Genomic DNA, 26631 nt, shown 5'->3' on the forward strand with positions numbered 1-26631 from the left:
TATCGAGTATTCTGCGGCCTAGTACTCGTAGGCTTAGACTACCGTACCGTCTCCGACCTTGTGGTTTTGTTTTTCTCTCAGCGATTCGTCGAATGCGCTGAAATTATTTTCGTTCTCTGTTTCGTCCCAGTCGTTCACCCCGTACCTCCTTGTTTAATATCTGTACTCACAAAAAAAAAAAAAACCCCAAAAAAAATATTTCCTTCCCAGGTCTTATTCGTTTATTTGTTGTTCTTTTTGTTCGTTCGTTCTTCGTTCGCGATCACGCGGTTAGAAATGTATAATCTCTCCCCTGAACACCTATTTTCTCTCATATATTATAACATCCTTTTCTTCTTTTCCTACAAAAGGATGCTTTCGTCTTGCTCACCAAATCTATTCATTCCAAAAAATATATATAATACCATCTCTTACAGTTCCTCCTTTCTACATTCCCTAAACTATCCAGAACTCCACCCCTCCTCCAGTGTCCTCAAACGTATTTTTGACTCGAAGGTCTCAAACTCATTTTGCAAAAAATGTTCGTTTCCCATGAATCGTACACTTTTCAAAATCCAATCTCACCCCTCCCCTCCAAATCCTCCCCATCACCCATCCTTTTCAAATCTCCCCCCTTGCCCCTTCCCTCCCCTCCCTCCTAAACTCCCCCCACACCCCTCCCCTCCGAGACTCTCCCTCGCTCCTCCCCTCCTAGACTCCCCTCTCACCCCTCCTCCTCAAAGCATCCTCCCTGCTTCTTCCCCCTTCCAACTTTCACCTTCATCTCCCCAAACCTTCTGCCTCGCTCTTCCCCCTCCTCAAATAACACCTCACTGTGCCTCACCCAATCTCCATCAAACCTTTTGTCCGCCCCATTCTTCCCTTTCTCCAAGCTATTCTGAAATCTCTGAAATCTCTGACACACCTTCAACAGCTCTCCCTACCTCTTTCTCCTCTTCCACATCTTACCCTACCCCTCCCCCCCCTGTTCTGGACCCGATGCTCCCCCTTCCTCTTCATTAACGGTATGGACCTCAAACATCCGGGGCCTTCGCTCAAACTTGACTGACCTCTCCATACAGGTTGCTTCTGACAAACCAGATGTGATCTGCTTAACAGACACTTTCCTCCTTCATGATGTCTCTGATGCCTTGGTATCTCTCCCAGGTTACTCCCTCCTCCGGTATGATAGACCTGAGCCTCGTCCTGGAGGTGGGGTTGCTATCTTTATTAAAAACTCTTCCTCACTCGCCCTCCACTGCCCTCTCTCCACCTCACCCCCAGGAATACCTTTGGCTACGGCTTCCCCTTCGCTCCCACCTTTTGTTCATATGTGTGTTGTACCGTCCACCAAACAGCGATGACTCCATCTACATCTCACTGTCTGATAATATGGACCAACTTCTATCCACCCATCCCAACTCTCTCTTCCTCATATGTGGTGATTTCAATTGTCACCATGCCAGTTGGCTGGGTGTGGGTACCTCTCTCACCAGCCATGGCTCTTCAGCAAAAGGACTTCTGCGACTCACTGGGACCGACACAATCTGTCAATTTCCCGACCCGGATCTCAGTCAACGGAGCATCTTCTCTTCTGGATTTGGTTATGGCAAACTTCCCTGAAAATGTCTGCTGCTCTTCTTCTGCTCCAATCGGCTCATCTGATCATGTGCTTGTCAAAGTGGACATCTCTCTGACCATTCTCAGAGAGCCTCCTCAGCGTCGACGAGTCTGGCATTTCACTCAGGCCAACTGGCACGGTCTTCAAGCAGCCATCAATCATCTGGACTGGTCGCCCATCTCTACCGCCTCTGACATCAACTCATCCTGGGAATTCTTTCAAAGTAAATTGCTCTCTCTCATGCACAGATTTATCCCATCTCGTCTTCAATTGTCATACCCTTCCTCCCGTCCATGGTACACGGAATCTTGTGGTGAGGCTGTTGCCCTGAAACAACTTGCTTTCGTCTCCTGGAAAGCAAATCCAACGGAAGGAAATCTCATTTCCTTTCACAAAGCCCGAAACAAGTGTGTGTCCACCCTCAGGAGAGCCAGGAAACAATATCTCACCATTCTCAAGACCGAACTCTCTTATCTGTCTCCCTCTTCCAAATCCTGGTGGCGTCTGGAAAAAATCTGTTTCTGGTGTTTGTTCCCCCTCCATCCCCTCCCTCACCTCAAACGGCTTAACGGCTGACTCCACACGTGAAAAAGCTGAATGCCTCAACTCTGTGTTTGCCTCTAAATCTTGTGTCCCAAACCCATCCCTCTCTGTACCCACCGTACCCAGTCGTACCCAGCTGCTCCTGGACTCTGTGTCCTTTCCTCCTGACAAGGTGGAAAAGTTTCTGTCAACCCTCGACTCTGATTCTGCAACTGGTCCTGACGGCATCAGCCCACGGGTCCTAAAATCATGTTCTTCTGCTCTTTCACTCCCTCTTTCTGTTCTCTTCACCCTCTCTTTTGCTCAAGGTCATCTGCCATCTGCTTGGAAATCAGCCAACATCACCGCTTTGCACAAAAAAGGTGCAAAAACAGATCCCAGCAACTACAGACCAATCAGCCTTCTCCCAATTATCAGCAAAGTCATGGAATCCATCATTGCTTCAGATATTAAATCTTTCCTCTTCTCCAATGGCTTGATCTCTGATCATCAATTTGGTTTCAGACCTGGTCACTCTACTCTGGACATGCTGCTTCTGCTTTCTCAACAATGGATGGAGGTCCTCAACGCCAAACAGGAAATTAGAGCTGTCTCCCTTGACATTTCACGTGCCTTCGATACGGTCTGGCACCCTGCTCTGCTCACCAAACTCTCCTCCTTTGGTATCCATGGAAATCTCCACGCATGGCTGGCGGACTTCCTCTCTGGTCGTAGTCAACGTGTGGCCCTGAATGGGTTTCTCTCATCTCCTCTTCCTGTTCAGGCTGGAGTTCCCCAAGGTAGTGTTCTGGGCCCTGTGCTTTTTCTGGTCTTCATCAATGATCTCTCTGACTCTCTTGAAAATCCTCTCTATCTCTTTGCTGACGACTCGACTCTCTGTCGCTCCATTCCTCATCCCTCAGATCGGCAGTCTGCAGCCTCCTCACTCTCTGCAGACCTGGACAAAATCACAGACTGGTCAAACAAGTGGAACATGTCTTTCAATCCTGAGAAATCTCACACTCTTACAATGTCTCTCCGAAAGGACCGACTGGACAACCCTCCCATCTACTTTCTCAACAATCCTCTCCAAGAAGTTCTGTCGCTCAAGCTTTTGGGTCTCACTATCTGCCATGATCTTTCTTGGGAAAACCACATTTCGAAGCTGGCCTCCAAAGCCAGTCGCCGACTGGGCATCCTCCGTCGTGCGAAGTCCTTCCTTGGCACACCTGAGCTCCTCACCACATACAAGGCTTTCATCCGCAGCTCAATGGAATACTGTTCCCCCCTCTGGGCTGGTGCTCCTGCCTCACACCTTGCTCGGCTTCACGCTGTTGAGGCCAAAGCTTTCAGAATCATTGGAATCTCCTGCGATGTAGTCACCACCGAGGGCCTTTCACTCACTCACCGCAGGCAGGTTGGTGGTCTTTCTGTCTTCTACAGACTCCTCTCCGGCCTTGCTCCCCCAGCTCTCTCTGTGCTCTGTCCCCCCAATATTCCTTCAGGTCGCACAAGATCTGCCTGCAACCCTCTTATGGTTAAACTGCCAAAGTCTAGGCTCTCTGCTCACCTTCACTCTTTCATTCCTCTTTTCTCCCGCCTCTGGAACAAACTCCCTCACTCCCTTCAATCCCACTCCTCCCTCCAGGTCTTTAAAACAGCTGTTCACCACCATCTCTTATCTTCCCCCATCGAAAACCTTGATCTTTTCTACCCCCGGTAATTCACCCCAGAGTCCTTGCAGTGTTCATAAGTTTTATTCCTCTCCCACCTCCCCCCCAAGTCCTCCCGATGTCCCTGCTCTCAAATGTTGTGTTTGTGTCCTTCCCCCTCTTCCCCCTCTCTTTTGTGTCCTTCCCCCTCTCTCCCCATCTTGTCTGCCGCTCCCCTTGTTTTTTGTGTTTTGTGTGTCGGTTTGTCTTTTTGTGTGATTAATGTTAGCTCTTTCACGAGCCTCGATCTTGTATACAAAAAAAAAAAAAAAAAAAAAAAGGCCTGTTCTGCAAGTTATCGTAATAAAGCCATGTACCAAGTTTCAGTTGAATATGTTAAAGGGTATGGGGAAAGTCTGGAAAAACCACAGATGGGTGGACAGATGCATGGACGGACAGACAGACAACAGAGACAGATGGAGAGCAAACATGTAGTCCCCTCTGGTCTAATTGCAAAAGGAAATAGCTACAGGTGTACACAATGGCATATTCTATTGTAAATTTGGTTTAAAAAAAAAAACCCCAATATAAACATTGAAGCGGATCATTGGCTTCCTTAACTTTTGTGGCAGGGAGAACCGAGTAATTATAGTGAAGAGGTTGTCTGACATGTAGGTGGTAGGTGGAATTGAATGCTCACAAGAAGTCGTGAACAATTCCGTGGTGAAGAACCAATTGAAGACAGATCGACATTCTGTCACAGGATTTGAAAATTTCCACTGAGGAGGCATAGGAAATGAACCTACACCACCGAGGGAAATGCAACCAACTACACCACCAAGTCACTCTGACATTTCTGTGTCATGTCAACATTATGAATAGAAGCAGATTTATTAGCAACAAGAGGCAAGGAACAAAACCCTCTTCCTTACAGGTTACCATGCTTCCTCCTCTTCCTCTCTCTCTCTTCCTCCCTCTCTCTCTCTCTCTTTTCCTCCTTCTCTCCCTCCCCATCTCTTCCTCCCTGTCTCTTCCTCCCTGTCTCTTCCTCCCTGTCTCTTCCTCCCTGTCTCTTCCTCCCTGTCTCTTCCTCCCTATCTCTTCCTACCTTCATCTCTCTCTTCATCTCTCACCATTTCTTTCTTTCTTCCCTTTCTAGTACAGAGAATGTGCTTCACTGGTCATCTTAACTTTAAAATACGAACCACTGTTACAAATGAGATTTTCTTTTTCATCGTTTATAATCTTGCTTCAGTCGCTAATCTTTCCAAATAATGCTGCACAGTTTTCATGATGCTGTGAAGATGGAGCACCAAAACCCCACTGCATAGCCGTGGCGGAGTCTGATCAACCTTGCTTGTCGAGAGAATAATGAAGCAGCTTTTTACCTGGAAGCCTTCTCTTTAACCGGTCTGTCTCAGAATGCAAATATAGCTTCTATTTCCTCATTCAGTCATCTCTGCTCTGAACATACACTAATGAAAGCCACGTTCATGGACAGTAACGTTCAAGTCAGAAAATAACAATTGAAACTGGATTGTGTGGGAACCCCTCCCCCACCTTCTCTCTCTCTTCTTGTTAAACCCTCAAAATCCAGGCTCCCTGCTCACCTCCACTAATTTCCAGTTTTCTCTCGCCTGCGGAACCAACTCCCCCAGTCTGTTCAGTCCCATTCTTCCTCCCAGGGCAGCAAGAGCACTGCTCACCACTACACCTCAGGTCATACCCCATCTATACTCAATCTCTTCTACCCCAAATGACCCCATTCACAAGCACTCCCCCTTTCCAAGGTTAATGTGATTTTTCTTCTCCTTCTCCCTCACTTTTTTTCATTTTAGTTGTGGGTTGGTTTGTTCCTTTTCTGTTTCATCCCCACTTTCCCCCTCCTATTCCTCTTCTTGCTTCGTTTCATTCACCGTGTGCAGCTTATTCACCTCCATGTGTCTGTCCTTACTGCCCTCCCATTGATCTCACTTCTAATCTGCTGTTGGGGTTTCCCCTTCCCATTTTCTTCCCTTTCATTCTTTGCTGGCTCTTCTACGTGCCTCGATCATATATACAAAAACTGATGCGCATGCAATAAATGAAAACGAGATGAACAAACCTGTACAGAGTGCAGGAAATGCCACAGATGTGATTGATCTGCGATGACACTCCATCAAGGCATTGGTGGTACACATTTTCACATTATTCTTTTGCACGTTCAACAGTATGATGTGTTGGCAATTAAGATTTCCCGGTGGAATGACAGACACGGCAGATTGTTGCAATTGAGCTGCATCGTCACATGGAGAGATAAAAATAATCAAAAAGGTTTTGAAATGACACATTAAATAAATAGCAAGACTCTAATTTTAACTGCTGTATTTGTGAGAGCACATCTACCAATCAACACAAGATGCTTACTTCTAAACTTCTTGCAACTCTACTTTGCCCCTCTCATATGAATATTGTTCTATTCTAGTTTATATTTCTATTTTTTTTTTTAAAGAAAGAAAGATTGAGGCTCATGGAAGAGCAAGCTGAATAACACAAGGGGTGATGTTGCTGCTCCAGCAAAAAAAAAAAAAGGATACAGAAATGGTGAAGGAACGAACACAAAGGCAACGACAATCAACATGGGGATACTCCGAGGGAGCCAATTGGACAGACAACATGGTAAGTGTGAAGAGTCTGGGTGGACCCCAGAAAAGAGTCAGTGTGAAGTGAAAATATCAGGAATAGGAAAGGAGAACGTAAGATTGTGATCACTCACATTGTGAGGGACAAATAGCTGAGAGGGCAGGTGGGGTAAGACCAATAATGAAGCAATATAAAACAACTAGGCCATCAACCTGTCTGTGGTAGGAGAGGAGAGGCCTCGCACCTCAACCTCCTGTTGAGAAACTCCAATTAGCCTCATGATCTTTGACTCCACATCTTCTAAGGTAGGCCTCAAGCTGACACCGTGTATCGTTCAATCCCGTTCTGAGGTCAGAGAGACTAAAAAATAATCACTGGTAATCTGAGTACGTGCCGAGTTGTAGCACATACAAAAAGTTTAACTAACAGATCCTGCCAGTTTGAAAGTTTTCCACGCGTTTATGTCGCACTACTTTGTCTTGCATCGAAGGCACTAATTTTGAATCTAGGCCTATCAGATCACTTGCTTGGGTCACATGACATACAAAATGGTGGCGCCCACTGGTTTAGGATTTTTCACTGAATGTTTAGTCATGGCCTCGGGAAAATCGCGTTTAAAGTGCTTCATGCACTTTGAACACGTCGTGAATAATAATAATAATAATAATAATACATTTATTTTGTATAGCGCTTTTCAAGAAACCCAAAGACGCTTTAACATGGTACATAAAACAAAGACAAAGGAGACAAAAATACATAATTAAAAAACCAAACAGAAAGGAAGGAGAAGGAGAAGAGACGATCAGGGGTTGAATGCGGTGTTGAACAAGTGGGTCTTGAGTGATGATTTGAATGTGGTGAGTGAGGAGTCTCTGATGGTTTGTGGTAGTGAGTTCCAGAATGACATAACTTCGCCGTTTACGCCTCTTAGATGGAGTAAATATCGTGAATGCCTGCAGACGTGGCTGCAATTGGACGGTGAGTGTCACAATCTTGCCAACAGACACCAGCATCTGGTCAACGTCGAGTTCACCAACACCTCCACGAGTCTATTATACACCTCCACGAGTCTACGATACACCTCCACGAGTCTACGATCTACCTCCACGAGTCTGCGATCTACCTCCACGAGTCTAGGATCTACCTCCACGAGTCTAGGATCTACCTCCACGAGTCTAGGATCTACCTCCACGAGTCTAGGATCTAGCTCCACGAGTCTAGGATCTACCTCCACGGGTCTAGGATCTACCTCCACGAGTCTAGGATACACCTCCACGAGTCTAGGATACACCTCCACGAGTCTAGGATCTACCTCCACGAGTCTAGGATCTACCTCCACGAGTCTAGGATCTACCTACACTGCTAATTATACCCCAATTGTGCAGGGTGGGACGAAACGAGCTCTGTTGTACAATGTCTGCATCGGTGGGTGATATTGGATATGCGTCCGGCTGCGTTCGATGTCAACCCACTGTTTACGTTTGATCTCGATTAAAGGTCACATGACAGAGGTAAAACCTCAGATGTTTCAAACTCGAGTTATGATCTGCAAAACTATTTTCAAAGGGCACATGTCCTGTTACACCCAAAAATTTAATCTGTCCATCTTTGCACAGCAGGCCATTGCGGTGTCAAATTTGGTTGTTGTTGTATCACTTCGGACAGTTCTCTCGAACAAACCCGTGACACAAAGACAACGGATCGATCTCCCAGAAACGACCCAGAGATCCCCCACATCGAGGATGGTGTGACCCACCTTCACGAAGTCAGGGCCACGTCAGAGTTGGAGAAAGAGAGAAACAGGGACAAGAGGGAAAGGGACGGTCCATGGGGACCAATCAGAACTCTGACCCTAATAAAGCGCTGACCTGACGAATCCGGGCAGCAGGACAGAATGGGGAAGATTTTGCCCCCGAATTGCATTGGGGGGAGGAGGGGGAAGGGTTCGACCACCATGAAGAAGCATCCGCGATATTTACTGTCAAGTTTGATTGAAATCCCTTCTCTCGTCCACAAGTTGTGGTAACCAAGATTTTAAATTAAAGGCCATGGTCACATGACCATGGTCACTTTGACCTTTTCAACCCAAAATCGAACCAGTTAATCTTTGCATTACAGTTCATACCAATTTTGTTATCATACCAATTATTACAGTTCATACCAATAAGCCAATCCCTGGTGTTGGTGTTGGTGTTGGGCTAGCTGTTGATCCCTGGTGTTGGGCTAGCGGCTAGGGTGCCGGCTTAGGATCCTAGGATCCTGGGTTCGAATCTCGGTCGATCGCCGAATTAATGCCAGGGGGGTTGACTCAGCCTGTCATCCTTCCGAGGTCGGCTAATTGAGTACCAGTTCACTGGTAATTCCCTGTTTGTCGTTGAAGGCGGCAAAAAGGGTTGGCGTCAGGAAGGGCATCCGGCCGTAAAATATTGCTTCAAAAAGGGGACCCAAAAAAACCCAAAAAAAAACAACAACTACCACGGTCCCCGAAAAGGCCAACCCCCGCTTTGCGGGGAAAAATGGCCTCTAAACGGTGGTTATACCAATAAGCCAATCCCATAAGCGGTTATTCTGGAAACGAAAGTCTGGTACAGACTGACAACCGGACGGACAACCGTCCTGCGGAGGCATAAAAACGTGCACTGTATTCTAATTTTAATAATAAAATACTCACGATCACCTTGCTGTTCTACCTGAGCTAAATAATTGCTGATTAATTCTACCTGAGATTTTTCAAGTATATTGCTTGATCTTGTGCGTTATTCTGTCTGTTTGTCTGTCAGGCGCCTACAGGTCACAATGTTCAACCGATCTTCACGAAATTTCACCAAATGGTAGAGTTGATCATAAGCAAGAAGCTTATTGTTTTTGGGATCAAAAGGTCAATAGGTCAACATAGGCCAAAGTTCACCAACTTTGTCGAATTTCTAAAATCCTCAATTTTCATCCGATTGCCTTGAAATTTTAAGAAGATTTGTGCTACTTGAGCCCGTGGACATTCAGAATGTTCGCATACATCGAAGCCTGTATCTTTGCGTATTGACACGACGGTGAATAAACTATCATGCGATTTACTTCAGGTGTGTGCCTTATTATTATCTACTAGGGCATGCCCGTACGTGGGTGCCCGTTCCTTGCCAAAAAAAAAAAATAACGCTACCCGTACGCTCTACCCCGCCCGTACGCCCGTAAACAAAAAAAACAACGCTCTTCGCTTCCGCCCTTCGCTCTGACTGAATTGGGAGAAATAATGCGCATAAGAAATCGAGAAATTATTATTTTCTCCGGAAGAAATCGAATTACGAACCGTAATGGCGCACGCGCTCGGCTCGGCTCGCTGCCTCGCTCTCACATCGGCCACGCCTACGCAATAACGCGTTCTGTGATTGGCTGCCGGAAGTGCAGTCTTCACTGTCCGGAAGGTCGCAAATCGCAGTTACGATGAATCGCAAATTAGTTTTAATTAGTTTTAAAACATAGTTTAACGGCAACATAGTTTGCCAACGTGAAATAAATGAATACGCTCTCAAATGTGCCGTCCGAGGCAGAGTCTGTTCGCCACGTTCGGCACACGTGATAGCTCGCTGCTCTCTGATTGGTTGAATCGTTTTTTGGACATAGCTCGGTAACTACTTCTCCGATTAATATGAAACCTTGAAAAGGCACATCCTCGGGTCCCCAGCAATATACCTGGCAAGTTTAAAGTATATCGGACCCGTGGTTGTCGAGAAACAGCGGTCACAGACAAACAAACAAACACACACACAGACACACAGACACACACACACACACACACACACAGAGATTGCTGGAATTATAGATAGATGGATTGATACTTATTGTATCAATGGATTATCATGTATTCATCGGATTCATACCGCCGACCATAATACCAAGCTTCCCTACTCTACATTCACTATGCTATCCCTGGTCATCATGCGGTCCCCATATGCATCTGGAGGCATTTTTAGTGTCGCCCCCTTCATCAGTTGTTTTCCAGACAACCACGAAACGTCGTCAATAAGCAGTATCCCTTCCATATGCCAAGCTTACCCATTTTTGAGAGGATATCTCCGATGGTTTCGAAAATATTTTGGGTTAATTTAGAAGAAATTCATTGAATTTTACAGTACGTACGTACGACAAAAGTACATTTTTTACATTTCCGCTGTATGATGCGTGCGTGCGTAAGAGCCTTTAAAACTGACGAGGCCACAGAACCATGGGAGGTCTGTGCCTAGCATAAATTCCTCGGCTGAATTATATGTACTGACGGAGATACCACACCGCAAAGTCGGCACCGGAGCTAAAAATCCTCCTTTTTGACTCTACATGACCTAGTTTGACGTGGTCGTTCACGGAAACTGGCAGGATTTCAGAGTTAAACTTTTAACACAAGGTCAGGCATGTTATATACAATAAAAAATGCATAGAAATCGTAGTCCCACGAGTTCGGAACGAAACTCATTTTTTTGGCACTATTTCAGGCCTCAGCTTGAGGCCTAAGGGTGCAAGGTGAGATTTTGCAGCACCAGGCCAGAGAGGACATCCATACTCCATAGCACTGCAGTTGAAGGCCTTGTACACTGTTAGGAGCTGAGCCCAGGAACGACTTAGCTCTGCATACGATTAAAAGGTAGCTACATGCCCTGGAGACCAATTTGGAGATGTGGTTGGACCTGGAAATGTCAAGGCAGATTGTTAGTCCAAGAATCTCCAAAGACTTCACCTCTGCAAAACGTTGATTTGCAAGGAATTAGAGGTTTAGCTATACATTATTGATGTAGAGACAGAATGAGTGTGTGAGATTTGAAAGCATTGAATGAAACATTCTCAGTAATGATTGACCAGCTTCATATTTTTCCAAACCTGAGGACAAGGAGAGGGCTCAGCCTGCTTGTTATTCATGGTGTGAGAAACAGTCCAGAAAAGAACAGTGTCATCCACAAAGTGATATGTAGGATTTTCCAAAGAGACCCGAGAGAATGTTGATGTAAACCTGTAACAGGATAGGAAACAGGACACAATATTGAGGGCCACTAGCTTCGAAGGAAAGGCATGGGAGATGTAACACCAAGATCGACACATTTCTTGCAAGCACAAAATAATCCACCAGCCATCCAAGAAGTGGACCCAGAATACCCTTGACCAAAAGATTAACAATCAAGGTTGAGTGCCAGATAGTGGTAAATGGTCGGCCGATCTCCAGAGATTGCTCTGACATCTTGCTTGAGATTCAGTGTCCATCAGTTGGTGAGTTAACAGATGTAGCCGAGAAGGAACTCCAATTGTTGATGTGATGTTTAAGAGTTGGAGAAAATGTCAGTCTTGAGGTATGCTGAGATTATTGATTTCATTACCATGCTAACCTTTCCATCTGTAGTTCAGAAATTCGTCCGTCTTGGCACCATTCTTATGGAAAGGACTGACACAAGTCAACTTCTGAAATGCATTGTGAGAAACATTTGCAGTGCTGTCCATACAGAGTCGAGCTTGTGCAAGAAATCCTTCCAACCGATTTCGAAACTTGCATGTCGTTTTCGTCAAAACTGCTGGAACTTGTTACTGAAGATGAAGCGCTAATTTCTTATTTGATAATGAATGACAAAGCTGATTTTCATTTGAATGGTTTCAGTAACAAACACAACTGTTGGAAGTGGGTTTTAAGCAAATCCATGGATTGTGCACTGTACCCTCAACGCGTTACTGTTTGGTGTGGAATTATGGTAAACAGAATCATTGGTCCGTACATTTTCGAGGATTATGAAGGTGAAACTAAGTTGTTGTTTTTTTTTTTTTTGTATACAAGATCGAGGCTCGTGAAAGAGCTAACATTAATCACACAGAAAGACAAACCGACACATAAAACATATAACATGGGGAGCGGTAGACAAGATGGGGTGAGAGGGGGAGGTACGCAAACACAATATCTGAGAGCAGGGACCGAGAGACATCGAGAGATCTGTGGGAGGGAGAGGGCTTTGGGGGGGGGGGAGGCATGGGAAGGGGGGAGGGTGGGAGAGGTATAAAACATATGGACACTGCCAGGACTTCCAGGAAAGAAGTTGGAATTTCAAACAAGGTGGATCAAGGGTGAATTAGCGGGGGTAGAAAAGATCAAGGTTTTGGATGGGGGAAGATAAGAGATGGTGGTGAACAGCTGTTTTAAAGACCTGGAAGGAGGAGTGGGATTGAAGGGAGTGGGGGAGTTTGGTCCAGAGGTGGGAGAAAAGAGGAATGAAAGAGTGAAGGTGAGCAGAGAGCCGAGATTTCGGCAGTTTAACCATCAGAGGGATGCTGGCAGATCTTGTGCGACCTGTAGGAATATTTGGGGGACAAAGCACAGAGAGAGAGCTGGGGGAGCAAGGCCAGAGAGGAGTCGGTAGAAGACAGAAAGACCACCTACCTGCCTGTGGTGAGTGAGTGAAAGGCCCTCGGAGATAGCTTCATCGCGGGAGATTCCAAAGATTCTGAAAGCTTTGGTTTCAACAGCGTGAAGTCGAGCTAGGTGTGAGGCAGGAGCACCGGCCCATAGGGGAGAACAGTTTTCCATTGAGCTGCGGATGAAAGCCTTGTATGTGGTGAGGAGCTCAGGTGTGCCTAGGAAGAACTTCGCACGACGGAGGAAGCCCAGTCAGCGACTGGCTTTGGAGGCCAGCTTGGAAATGTGGTTTTCCCAAGAAAGATCATGGCAGATAGTGAGACCCAAAAGCTTGAGCGACAGAACTTCTTGGAGAGGATTGTTGAGAAAGTAGATGGGAGGGTTGTCCAGTCAATCTTTTCAGAGAGACATAGTAAGAGTGTGAGATTTGTCATGATTGAAAGACATGTTCCACTTGTTTGACCAGTCTGTGATTTTGTCCAGGTCTTCAGAGAGTGAGGAGGCTGCAGACTGCCAATCTGAGGGAAGAAGAATGGAGCGGCAGAGAGTGGATTCATCAGCAAAGAGATAGAGAGTATTTTCCAGAGAGTCGGAGAGATCATTGATAAACACCAGAAAAAGCACAGGGCCCAGAACACTGCCTTGCGGAACTCCAGCCTGAACAGGAAGGGGAGATGAGAGAAATCCATTCAGGGCCACACGTTGACTACTACCAGAGAGGAAGTCCGCAAGCCATGCATGGAGATTTCCATGGATACCATAGGAGGAGAGTTTGTTGAGCAGAGCTAGGTGCCAGACCGTATCGAAGGCACGTGATATGGTCAAGGGAGACAGCTCTGATTTCCTGTTTGGCATTGAGGACCTCCATCCATTGTTGAGACAGCAGAAGCAGCATGTCCAGAGTAGAGTGACCTGGTCTGAATCCAAATTGATGATGGGAGAACAAGCCATTGGAGAAGAGGAAGGATTTGATATCCGAAGCAATGATGGATTCCATGACTTTGCTGATAATTGGGAGCAGGCTGATTGGTCTGTAGTTGCAAGGATCTGTCTTTGCACCTTTTTTGTGTAAAGCGGTATTGTTTGCTGATTTCCAGGATGCTGGCAGATGACCTTGAGCAAAAGAGAGGGTGAAAAGAACAGAGAGAGGGTGAGATAGAGCGGCAGAGCAGGATTTTAGGACCCGTGGGCTGATTCCGTCTGGTCCAGTTGCAGAATCAGAGTCGAGGTTTGACAAAAACTCCTCCACCTTGTCAGGAGAGAAGGACACAGAGTCCAGGAGCAGTTGGGTTCGACTGGGTAAGGTGGGAACAGAGAGAGATGGGTTTGGGACAAAAGATTTTGAGGCAAACACAGAGTTGAGGCATGCGGCTTTGTCACGTGCGGTGTCAACTGTGTAGACAAATCAACAACATGATTTGATCAGACACCACCAGGATTTGGAGGAAGGAGACAGGTTTGAGAGTTCATTCTTGAGTGTGGAGAGATAGTGCTTCCTGGCACTCCTGAGGGTAGACACACACTTGTTCTGAGCTTGGTGGAAGGAACTGAGATTGCCTTCAGTTGGATTCGCCTTCCAAGAGGCAAAGGCAAGTTGTTTCAGGGCAACTGTCTCACCACAAGATTCAGTGCACCGTGGACAGGAGGAAGGGTAAGACAACTGAAGACTAGATGGGATAAATCTGTGCATGAGAGAGAGCAGTTTGCTTTGGAAGAATTCCCAGGAAGAATTGATGTCAGAGGCAGTGGAGATGGGAGACCAATCCAGATGATTGATGGCTGCTTGAAGACCGTCCCAGTCGGCCTGAGTGAAATGCCAGACTCGTCGACGCTGAGGAGGCTCTCTGAGAATGGCCAGAGAGATGTCCACTTTAACAAGCACATGATCAGAAGAACCGATTGGAGCAGAAGAAGAGCAGCAGACATTAGCAGGGAGGTTTGTCATAACCAAAAGTGAAAAAGATATTGATAGTGAAAGATATTGTGCCATGATCCAGAACTTCCTCAGGCCATCGTTGTGGGAAATGGTTCAATGGGAATTGTGGCTTCAACAACATAGTATTCAGTATGTTAGCAATTAAATTCTCAACAAAAGAGAATCAAGAAGCAAAGATGATAAGATAGGAGGATATGCAGGTGTCAGTAGAGAGAACTTCAGAGATAGAGTTATTGCCATTTGGGGGACAATACAGTACACAAATGAACAAGAGGTTGTTTCACAGGAAAATATGCATATGCAGCCAGATAATATGATGTATGAGGAGGAAAAGGGGGTAAAATACCTGTGATGAGAGGTATTATGAGGATAAACACCACCATCACTACCACCAATGCATGGAACAGACTGAACAAGGTGATTATGGAGTGTATCTATGAAGAGAAATTCTGGAATCTGGTATTATATCACTGGAGAAGAAGGTTTTGCAAAGGCACATTATGTCAGGTGGTGATCAAGTAACCTCGTGGGCAAGATCATAGTGGTTGGATCTGAGAATGTGAATGAGGTGCAGACAGTCAAGGTCACATTACAATGAGATAGGGTAGTGTTGCACGAGGAGGCTAGAAGGAAAGAGGGGCGCAGGGCATGAGGAGGTTATGAAGCATAGTGGGAGAGAACGTGCCGGAGGTGAAGAAGAGGCAAAGGTGAGGGGGAGGCGGCAGATGATGCAAGACCAAGTGCAGCAATGTGAAGCTTTAAATACAGGATGTATCAGCTGCAGTTGCGCATGACCATCAACTGATGAAGCAGGGTGGGGAGACTACAGGAGGTGTGAATGCAAGGTAAAAAAAGAGAAAGGGCGAGAGAAGAAGAAGCCTGAAAAATGGGATGTGGTGAGAGACAGAGGTCTAAGCAAGAAAAGGTGGAGCGAGGTAGGGCTGGAGGCGATTTTGGAAAGCCAATACCAATGTTGACAATTTTCACAATCATGTAGAATTATAGCGAAATGTTTACCACCCTCTCTTCAGACAAAAAGGCTGCGTGTATGAACCAAGCTGATACACCGCCAAACAAATATAGAATAGACAATTGCTAGAATCTTTTGATTTTTTTTTCCAGTTTTACACACATACGAGTCAATGCTCCAAATGGAAACAAAGACATTAAATTTAAAATTTAGCAGTCACTTAGGAATGTTTATAAGTATTTACATTATGCAAAAAACAATTCTGAAGAACCTTGTACAGTCAAAACTAAAGTTGGAAACCTTTTTTTTGTTTTTCTTAAACAGGATGTGACAGGGAAAAAAAAAAGTTTTTACCAAACAATTGGGCAGGATGGCCAGAGGCTGACAGAACTGCACGATAGACACCTGCAAAAGAATAACAGGTACGTTTATAAAATAAAATCTGTACTATGTTGTCACACCAGCAAAAATTGGGGTTTTTTTTCATTATATTATATATTTCAAGGTTGGTTCACTCCTCTCTTGCCTTGGAGCTGATGTACCACAGGGTTGTTGAAGCTCAGACACTACAGAGATCCAACGATGGGCGGAGCCAATACGAGACGTGCTGGTCACCCACAAGTGGGAGAATTCAATTTGCATTACTATTTCCCGACATCCTTTGCAATTCACCTTTTTGCTGCTTGTGTTGCCACAGGTAGTGTTTATGTCGCAGGTAAAATGAGATTACAATTTGTGTGTTAATGGCCATGATGGGGCACAAATTTGTGTCACCCCAACAGCTAAAGGGTGAATAACAGCTAAAGGGAAGGCTTGCAAGGTGCAGCAGACTTATTTCTCCAGCGCCTAGTGGAAAACGGAGCCTCTTCATTTCTTTCCTCAACACTCTCAACTCGAGGCCTTAACACACAAACTCTACCTTCAGATCTCTCCACTATCTTTGCTCCTGCCATTTTCCACACAACCGTGCACTGCCCGCAATGGTGTGTCCTTGCACATATGCAAAACAATTCTCACCAATCCCGTGCCAGGCGAACTCAATGTGGTTGGAGAGTAGGGCTCCAATTGGGTGAGATTGTAATTATAAAACGAGTTGGGTGAGGGAGGGAAGGTTAACACAGATTCTGATTAAGTGGTTGTCAACGACTGTACTTGTATGGCAAATGCCAAAAACATTCCTTACCAGGAGAACAGATGATGGATTGAGTGCACTCTGTTGTGATGTCACCAACATCGATTGTGACTGCGAGGTTTCCAATGATCATGTTGCCAGCAATACTTGGGGCTCCTATTGACACAACTTGTAATCATTATTAAGCATTATTTATCACCATGTATTTGCCTTCAAAATTGGCTTCCTACTTATGTTACTGAACCAATGCATGGTGGACAAGTTTTTTTCATATTTTGAATAATAGCAATGTTACCAACATAATGTCCGTCTCCATTTTCTGGTCGAGGGTGGGGGAGATGGGGTGATGGGGCATAGACTAGAATATACAGACTTGGCATTTAATATGAAATTTTTTTTTTCTTCTTGATTTGGGTTTACTTTCTTAACTCAGTATATCAATCTGGTGAGTTTCTTTTACACTTTGGTGATTTATTTGTTAAAATAACCATGTCACTGATTGTCTGTCGCAGCAAGACGTCAACAACAGGATTATATCACAGGTGGCGTGGCAAAATGTACGGACAGGTGCATTTGATGATTGGCTTCACAGTCGGGTATACAAGGGTTGTTGCGTTCTGTATTAGTGGAAAACAACTGCTGCACGTCTCCAAAAGTTATTGCCGCTTCCTCTGGAGATGGTCCGTCAACTCGACAATGCTGTTTGTCATGGAGTGGTGGCTTTACGAAATTACGGCATGAAACAGCGTGCTATTGCTCGGCAGTATGGCATCACTCAAGGTCAAGTGTCAAAGATCCTGAAACGAAATGCTCAGAGGGGTGTCCCTACTCCAATACCGAGGCCAGGACGTCCCCGCGGAACCACAAGGAGGGATGATCGCCAGCTGCACCGGTTAGTCCGCAATGGCCGTACCAAGTCAGCTAATCGGCTTAGGGCTGAGTGGCAGCAACTGACAAATGTGCCTGTATCCAGAGGGCTAGTCAACCAATGACTGGTTCAAGCAGGCTATCGTGCCAGGCATCCCCTGAGAAAGCCACGCCTGACCAGACAACACCGCCAGCGCCGATTGCAGTGGGCCAGAGAGCACCGTCAATGGCAGCCAGGACACTGGAATCACGTGATCTTCAGTGACGAGTCTAGATTTCTGGTCTATCGTCAAGATGGCCACGTCCGAGTGCGCAGACAAGTGCATGAAGCCTACAACAAAGATTGTGTAGTGCCAAGAGTCCAAGCTGGAGGTGGTGGGGTGACCGTTTGGGCTGCTTTTCATGCAGGGGGCCAAACTGACCTGGTTGTTCTGAATGGAAACCTGAACCAGTTCAAGTACAGGGCCATTCTGGAAGAAACATTGCTTCCATTTGCTCGTGCAGCCTTTCGAGGAAACTTTGTCTTCCAACATGACAATGCACGGCCTCATCGTGCTCGCATGATCCAACACTTTCTTGCTGACCGTGGTGTAGAGCATATGGAGTGGCCTGCCATGTCCCCGGATATGAATCCGATAGAGAACTTGTGGGCAGAATTAACGCATCAAATCGACCACTTGGACCAGCAGCCGACCTCTGTGCGTGAATTGCAGCAGGCCATTGTCACTGCATGGCAAGCGATTCCTGTCCAAACCTTGGCAAATCTCGTGAGCAGCATGCCTCAACGTGTACATGCTCTCCTGAATGCTCGTGGGGGTTACACGAAGTACTGAACTGTAATTTTACTGTCCATAATCCCAGTCGTAATTTAACTTTTGTTTTTGTTAAAAAAAAATTTGGCTAATGTGCAAAATAAAGAGATACTTCTGGAAAACGTACAGAAGTTTAACACAGTACTGTCCATGAATTGAGTTTGATAGCAGTTTACATCACTTTCAAGGATCAATTTATTTGTTTCGAAATGTCAAATGTGGTTTTTGTTTCTTTTAAAGGTGACATTAACAAAATCTAGAATAATTTCAACATAATTCCAATGAACTTTTGGTTCTAAGACATCTTGAAAAGTAAGTTCACCCCCACAAAAAAAGATTTCATATTAAATGCCAAGTCTGTATATTTCACAGTGCATGTTGGAATCAGTGTGCTGTAATTCCCATGAAATATATTTCTGTATCCATCTTGTGCATGCTGGAATGTTAGGCTTAAGTCACACATAGGCGGATATTTTGGCGACTACTGGCGACTGCCGGCGATCAAGATTTTTCGGCGACTACTGGCGATTTCGGGCGGTCAAATATGGTCAGCCGGCAGTATGGCGACTGCAGGAGGCCACATTGCGACTGCATTGCGACGACGCCCCGAGTGGGATGGCGACTGTTGAAGATCGACAACGACTGCATTGCGGATGCACGGCGGCAGCGTGGCGACAGTCTGGCGGCTAGATTACGACCGATGGCGGATCGCGGCGACTGCATTGGGGCCGGGTGGCGGTTTACTCCGACGTCCGCAAGACTGCAATAAGACCGCCGGCGATTGGAGACGATTCACACAACTTTTTAAATCTTTATTTCTCCATTTTACATTTCACTTTATTCACTTCAATGATGTATGACATGAAGCATAAAGATGTTTGATGTACAATAAGAAAGTTAATAAAGATGTATCATTGTAATGTAATAATCAAACTTTTCTGCAGGGAGAGAGAATGGAAATAAAGTCCAACAAATTATTTCCACTGGTCCCAAGTCCCATAAATAAAGTTTCCAAAGGACCAAAGTCCCAAAAATAAAGTTCCCAAAAGTCCCAAGTCTAAACAATAAAGCCATATCCTTGTCGGCACCACAGGACCTCACTCCACGGAGACCCTCACACCATCCTGTCTTGCCATGGAATCGTGGTATGTCGTAATGCAGTCGCCAGGCAGTCGTATCTCTGTCGCCAATGGCCGTAACTCGGCCGCCACTAGTCCTACTGCTGTCGTCATCAGTCTCCCATAGCCGCAGGGGAGACGTGGCAGTTCTTCTGTAGTCGATATGCAGCCGCAACAGTGTCGGCCCGTAGTCGGGAAGATGCCGCAGGAAGGCCGTATGGCATTCGCATCTCTGCCGTGCTAGCTGGTGGGGCGATGCTGGGGCGATTGCGGAAGACTATGAGCGACTGGGTTGCGGCCGCTTTATGGTCTTATTACGGATACCGACGACAGCATGGCGGTTCCATCACGACAGCATGGCGGATTTTTTTCGAGGACGACTGAGCGCCCCGTTTTTAAACATTTAAAAAAATATTTTGCCCCTTTGCGGCTCTTGCCGACTGCAGCCGACCTGCGGAGGATAACCACGACTACAGAAGACCATCCATTACGGTTTCATTACGATTGTCGGCGGGTGGTGGCGATTTTTCCAGTCGCCAGTAGTCGCCGACAAATCCGCCTATGTGTGACCTAGGCTTTAACTTACTTTTTCCACATGCGAAATTTGCATTCATGTTTATTTAAATTATACAATGGACTACAAAATGTAAATGTTTCATGATATTTATTATATTATATCACCTTTATCTATCAATATTGTTGAAATGAAGATCAAATAGCTGTATGTTAAAATATGTTGAAAAAGTCAAAACTTTACATGGGGTTTGTTTACTTTTTCTTTTTGTTACTTTTTCACGTGACTGTATATATATGTGTGTGTGTGTGTGTGTGTGTGTGTGTGTGTGTGTGTGTGTGTGTGTGTGTGTGTGTGTGTGTGAGATATATATATATATATATATATATATATATATATATATATATATATATATATATATATATATATATATATATAGTGTCAAGCACGTGTTTATAGAACCCCCGTCTTCCCCATCAGAGTGTTGTACCTTAGTCCCGCCTCCCCCACCCCCTCCAACTCCCTACAAACTCAAACTTTCCCAAATGGACTTGTACATTTGTCTTCATGTACTTTACCACTCTGCGCAGCTTGCCACAATCAGAAGCCCACGACGTACTCAAGTGAAAGGGAGGGAACGATGGAAGCTAATCAATTACCTGAAGCCTTGGACATCCTACCTGTGTTTCCTAAAGTATCAACAAAGACTTTCATAGAATTGATGCCCCCTCAAGTCAATTGGATCATCAGAATTATCCACTTCGGAATCATCAAAAAAAAAAGACGAAAATGAATTTGGCTTAAAAAAAAAAATTAAAGACGTGAAATTTTAAATGCAAGAAATGTCAATGCAATTGAAATGGAAGCAATGAGAGAGTGCCACACTTGCAGAATGACGATACACATATACACATACAGTCGTGGCCAAAAGTATTGGCACCCATGCACTTTTTTCAAATATATCTCCAATTACAACAAAAATAGGGCTGTTTTAGGAATTCACAAGTCAGCCGGAACTTCGTTAGTGCCACGTATTTCATCGTTTTAGGTATAAATTGTAACCGAAGATGAGAAATACAATCAGCAAGTACATTCAACACTTATATTTATCACACTATAATTTGAGAAGTGTCTGTTTGTGGGTTTTTGTTTGTTTGATTGAAAAACCGCAGGATGGCATGAGATGAAAACTGCTGGTTATACTCATTTTAGGGGGTAAATTATTTCATAGTCCCAGAATCTGGGGGAATCAATTATTCTATCTGCAGTGACAGGTTCTTTCGTAGTTGGTAACAAATATGATCAGGAATACAAATACCCATACACCCAAATCAAGCACTTCAGTGTTTGATTAAATAAACCAATTTTTAAAAGCAAGGTTATAATTACCTGGTTGGGAGATGGAATTCATTACTTCTTGAAAGGCCTTGCAAAAAAAAACAAAAAAAACAAACAGTTAAGCTCATGAATACACCACAATTGGTTCACGAGTTATCAAGTGACCACTATATTCGTCATGTGTGTGTGTCTGTCTGTGTGTCTGTCTGTGTCTGTCTGTCTGTCCGCAGCATAACTACCCGATGATATCATCCGATCTTGATGAAACTTGGGTGGGAGGTTGATATCATGATCGAGTTGTGTCCTGCCTAGAATGGGCGTATTGCGCCCATTGTGGGCGGAGCCACGCCCGAAAAAGATGTCTTTTTAGGGGGTAATCGAGTTCAAGCTACATCTTCTCCGAGGGGTTTGGTGGAATCTGACAGGGGTTTCGATATTTGGTTAGGCGAATGTCATGTCTAGCCCCACGGAGCTCGATTTTTCATTTTTTTTTTCATTTTATTTATTTTATTTTATTTTTTCATTTCATTTTTCACCGAATTTTCGGTAGTGTGCAGCTAACTAACCTCATAACTGATTATACATTATTTTCTATCTCATTTCAAGGTCAATAACCTTCGTTTTGACATTTCCGGGCCTGGCCTGTCCGGGCTCGTTTCGGTTATAGTCCGTCCTTTGTCATTGAATACCGCTCGCTTGTGAACTATCGTCGTCTCCTGACTTGTTTAACTTGTATTCAAATTGCCTTGCACTTTTCAAAGATTGGGACCGAGAGTAGCTTATAACCTTAGGACCTTAGGACCACACTCGGTGTTGATTTAATTGCATCCTAAGGAAATAAAGAATAAAATAAAAAAGATCGAGGTTTTCATCTCTAACAAAGAGCCTTTACCAAAATGTTATCATGCAAAAAGACTAGTTTGAAAAATGCAAATTCATATTTAGTATCAAAGGAAAGTTTTTTTCCTTTCAAAGAAATAAATAAAAACAAAGGAAGATGCAAAAAATATATATATATAATAATAATAATAATAATAATAATAAAAAAAGTGAATTTTCAACTCGAACTGTTCAAAATATAACCAATGGTTACCTTCAATTCACGATCGTCCTGTTGGTGCAGTACAAAGCGAACATCTGTGATAGATGTGGGAATGTGCTCATCACAAAAGCGTAAAACTTCACGCAGCATGAAAGTTGCTGTGAGGTGTGCAGGATAGTTCAGGTGCCCAGTACCCAAGGCTGGAAATGAGATGCTATGCAAACCCGACTTCTCCACCAGATTCAAACAGGTCTTCACAGCGTCACACAAAGCCTGTAGTATGTATGTGATAATGAAAACCATGCCATTGTTGTATTAAAAAATGTTTTTTTAAAGAATTTGAGGTTATTGAATGAAATAATCAGATAATTAAACAAGTGTCCCATTAGGGGGATATGTGGCATTAAGTCCAGCAAAGATTCAGCATTCAATGGACCAGGATTTTCAATGGAGCAGAGATAGAACATGGAACGGACCAAGACAGGATGCAACAGACCAAAAGGAACAGCAGAAAGAAGGGAGGAGGTTAGGTGGTGGGAGGGAGAGGGGGTGGGTGGGGGAGGGGGGGGACAACTGCAGGGTTTGAGGGGAAAAATAGAGGGAGACTTGGACAAATGAGGGATGTGTGGAGGAATGAGGAGTAGGGGAGGGAGGATGCACGGGATGTACAAGGTGGATACGGAAGCAAACTCTCAGGAAGGAAAAACTGGTAATTTGGAAAAAGACAGGCTTGGGGCAGGAGAGCAGAGAAACCTTGGAAAGGGGGTGGGGAGGAGAGGGGAGAGACAAGCCGTGATTCTGGATTTTACGAGTTGCACGAGGAGGGGGTTGAAGGTGTACTATGTGCGCCCTGCAGAAACATAGGGGCGGAAGGGGGGGGCACAAAATACGGAAAGAGCAGAGGGTGGAAGACCATAAAGGAGGTGGTCGAAGACAGTGACCACAGACCGCTAAAGGAAGGAGGGAGCAAGAGACCTACAGACAAGGAGGAAGAAGAGCCCTCATTCAGACCGGAGATCACAAAAGCTTGCGTGGAAGAAGGAGAAGCAAAACTGATCACGGACTTTTGGAGGGGACCAATTGGGGCTTAGTCTCTTGGGATTGACCGAGGCTGGGATCATCGCGTGTTTGTGGAGCGTGGAGGAAGAGGACAGAGAGCAGACTAGGAGGAGATCGCAAAAAGGACAAAGTGGTCCACAAGGCCATGTTGAGGAGGCAGATCGTCACTGGCATTCCACACCAAACACCATCTCCATCGTGCTCATATTGGCTCTTGGGAGCTATTCATCTCGCACCAGGATCCCAAAACGGTTTGAGTCTGGTGTTCACCTTTGCATCAGATAAGGAAAGTCTCGCCTGAAATTGTTTTGATGCAAGTGTGATTTGTGGCACCTAGTGGGTTAGGAATTGCTTTATTTCCAATCATTGTACATAAGTTTGAATATTCCCATTTACCTGTGTCCATTTGACTCGCTTGGTTCATTCCGTTTTTGTGTATAGCGTCTTATTACCCTCTTCCCTGTTTACATTACAAATAAATCCTTTAAAGGAAAGAAAACCTGTTTCAGCCATGTGCCTGCTTTCCGTGTGCGGTTGGCACCATTGTTTCAGTCCAATTGAATGCTCCTTGGAGAACAGTAAAGTAAGAATCCATCAATTGAACAAAATGAAAATGAATGAATGAATGAATGATCGTTTTAAGGCCATTTTCCCCGCTAGAGCGGGGGTTAGCCTTGCGGGCCCCATGAGCTCATGGTTCCCTGTTTGAGGCAATGTTTTTATGGCCGGATGCCCTTCCTGACACCAACCCTTAGTCGCCTCTTACGATACGGTGTACCTATTCTAAATCGGGGTACACACCGAGATCATTCATCCCAGCAAGCTGGTACTCAATTTGCCGACCTCGGAAGGATGACAGGCTGAGTCAACCCCCCTGGCGTTAATTCAACGATTGACCGGGATTCGAACCCAGGATCCTTGGATCCCAAGCCGGCACCCTAACCGCTAAGCCAATCCATCAATTGAACGCAGTGCAATAACTAATAAAAGATCGTTTGGTCCATCTGACGAGTCTAACTTGGCGCTGAGGTTCCCGTTTTAACGGGAGCTTGACATGACAATATTTTAACATCATCAGTTAGCCAAATTTGTGTTAATATATAAAACTGTTTTGTTGTGGCTGATGTACTCATTGGTTTGTGCTGGCAGATGTAAATATGTTAAAATGGTGGTGGGTTAAAAACATATACACACTTTTACATATTTGGTGGTCCTACCTTTCTTCTTTTTTTTTTTTTTTTTTTTTTTTTGTATACAAGATCGAGGCTCGTGAAAGAGCGAACATTAATCACACAGAAAGACAAACCGACACATAAAACATATAACATCGGGAGCGGTAGACAAGATGGGGAGAGAGGAGGAAGGACACAAACACAACATTATTTTGAGAGCAGGGACCGAGAGACATGGAGACATCGAGAGATCTGTGAGAGGGAGAGGGCATTGGGGGGGGGGGGGGGGCATGGGAAGGGAGGGGGGGTGGGAGAGGTATAAAACATATGGACACTGCCAGGACTTCCAGGAAAGAAGTTGGAATTTCAAACAAGGTGGATCTGGGGTGAATTAGCGGGGGTAGAAAAGATCAAGGTTTTGGATGGGGGAAGATAAGAGATGGTGGTGAACAGCTGTTTTAAAGACCTGGAGGGACGAGTGGGATTGAAGGGAGTGAGGGAGTTTGTTCCAGAGGCGGGAGAAAAGAGGAATGAAAGAGTGAAGGTGAGCAGAGAGCCGAGATTTCGGCAGTTTAACCATCAGAGGGTTGCTGGCAGATCTTGTGCGACCTGTAGGAATATTTGGGGGACAGAGCACAGAGATAGCTGGGGGTGCAAGGCCGGAGAGGAGTCGGTAGAAGATAGAAAGACCACCTACCTGCCTGCGGTGAGTGAGTGAAAGGCCCTCAGAGATTGCTTCATCGCGGGAGATTCCAATAATTCTGAAAGCTTTGGTTTCGACAGCGTGAAGCCAAGCTAGGTGTGAGGCAGGAGCACCGGCCCATAGGGGAGAACAGTATTCCATTGAGCTGCGGATGAAAGCCTTGTGTGTGGTGAGGAGCTCAGGTGTGCTGAAGAAGGACTTCGCACGACGGAGTGCCCAGTCGGCGACTGGCTTTGGAGGCCAGCTTGGAAATGTGGTTTTCCCAAGAAAGATTATGGCAGATAGTGAGACCCAAAAGCTTGAGCGACAGAACTTCTTGGAGAGGATTGTTGAGAAAGTAGATGGGAGGGTTGTCCAGTCGATCTTTTCGGAGAGACATAGTAAGAGTGTGAGATTTGTCAGGATTGAAAGACATGTTCCACTTGTTTGACCAGTCTGTGATTTTGTCCAAGTCTTCAGAGAGTGAGGAGGCTGCAGACTGCCGATCTGAGGGCAGAGGAATGGAGCGGCAGAGGGTGGAGTCATCAGCAAAGAGATAGAGAGGATTTTCCAGAGTCGGAGAGATCATTGATAAAGACCAGAAAAAGCACAGGGCCCAGAACACTGCCTTGGGGAACTCCAGCCTGAACAGGAAGGGGAGTTGAGAGAAATCCATTCAGGGCCACACGTTGACGACGACCAGAGAGGAAGTCCACAAGCCATGCATGGAGATTTCCATGGATACCATATGAGGAGAGTTTGGTGAGCAGAGCTGGGTGCCAGACCGTATCGAAGGCACGTGATATGTCGAGGGAGACAGCTCTGATTTCCTGTTTGGCATTGAGGACCTCCATCCATTGTTGAGACAGCAGAAGCAGCATGTCCAGAGTAGAGTGACCTGGTCTGAAACCAAATTGATGATCAGAGATCAAGCCGTTGGAGAAGAGGAAGATTTCATATCCGAAGCAATGATGGATTCCATGACTTTGCTGATAATTGGGAGCAGGCTGATTGGTCTGTAGTTGCAAGGATCTGTTTTTGCACCTTTTTTGTGTAAAGCGGTAATGTTTGCTGATTTCCAGGATGCTGGCAGATGACCTTGAGCAAAAGAGAGGGTGAAAAGGACAGAGAGAGGGTGAGATAGAGCAGCAGAGCAGGATTTTAGGACCCGTGGGCTGATGCCGTCTGGTCCAGTTGCAGAATCAGAGTCGAGG

At 45.2% G+C, this 26631-nt stretch overlaps 1 protein-coding gene across 1 annotated transcript in view; it reads right to left on the reverse strand.

The window, feature by feature from the left end:
* LOC137431647 (protein mono-ADP-ribosyltransferase PARP14) overlaps positions 1–26631 on the reverse strand; it is a 120867-nt gene that overhangs the window by 43493 nt on the left and 50743 nt on the right. The window contains exons 9-13 of the mRNA XM_068123208.2: positions 22556–22777; positions 21514–21550; positions 16865–16969; positions 16036–16086; positions 5879–6049 (exon numbers count right to left, since the gene is read on the reverse strand). Coding sequence (XP_067979309.2) covers positions 5879–6049; positions 16036–16086; positions 16865–16969; positions 21514–21550; positions 22556–22777 — 586 coding nt within the window. The remainder of the gene's footprint in view (positions 1–5878; positions 6050–16035; positions 16087–16864; positions 16970–21513; positions 21551–22555; positions 22778–26631) is intronic.

Source organism: Myxine glutinosa, chromosome 7, assembly GCF_964187855.1.
Source record: "Myxine glutinosa chromosome 7, kmMyxGlut1.1, whole genome shotgun sequence".
Classification (NCBI taxonomy): Eukaryota; Metazoa; Chordata; class Myxini; order Myxiniformes; family Myxinidae; genus Myxine; species Myxine glutinosa.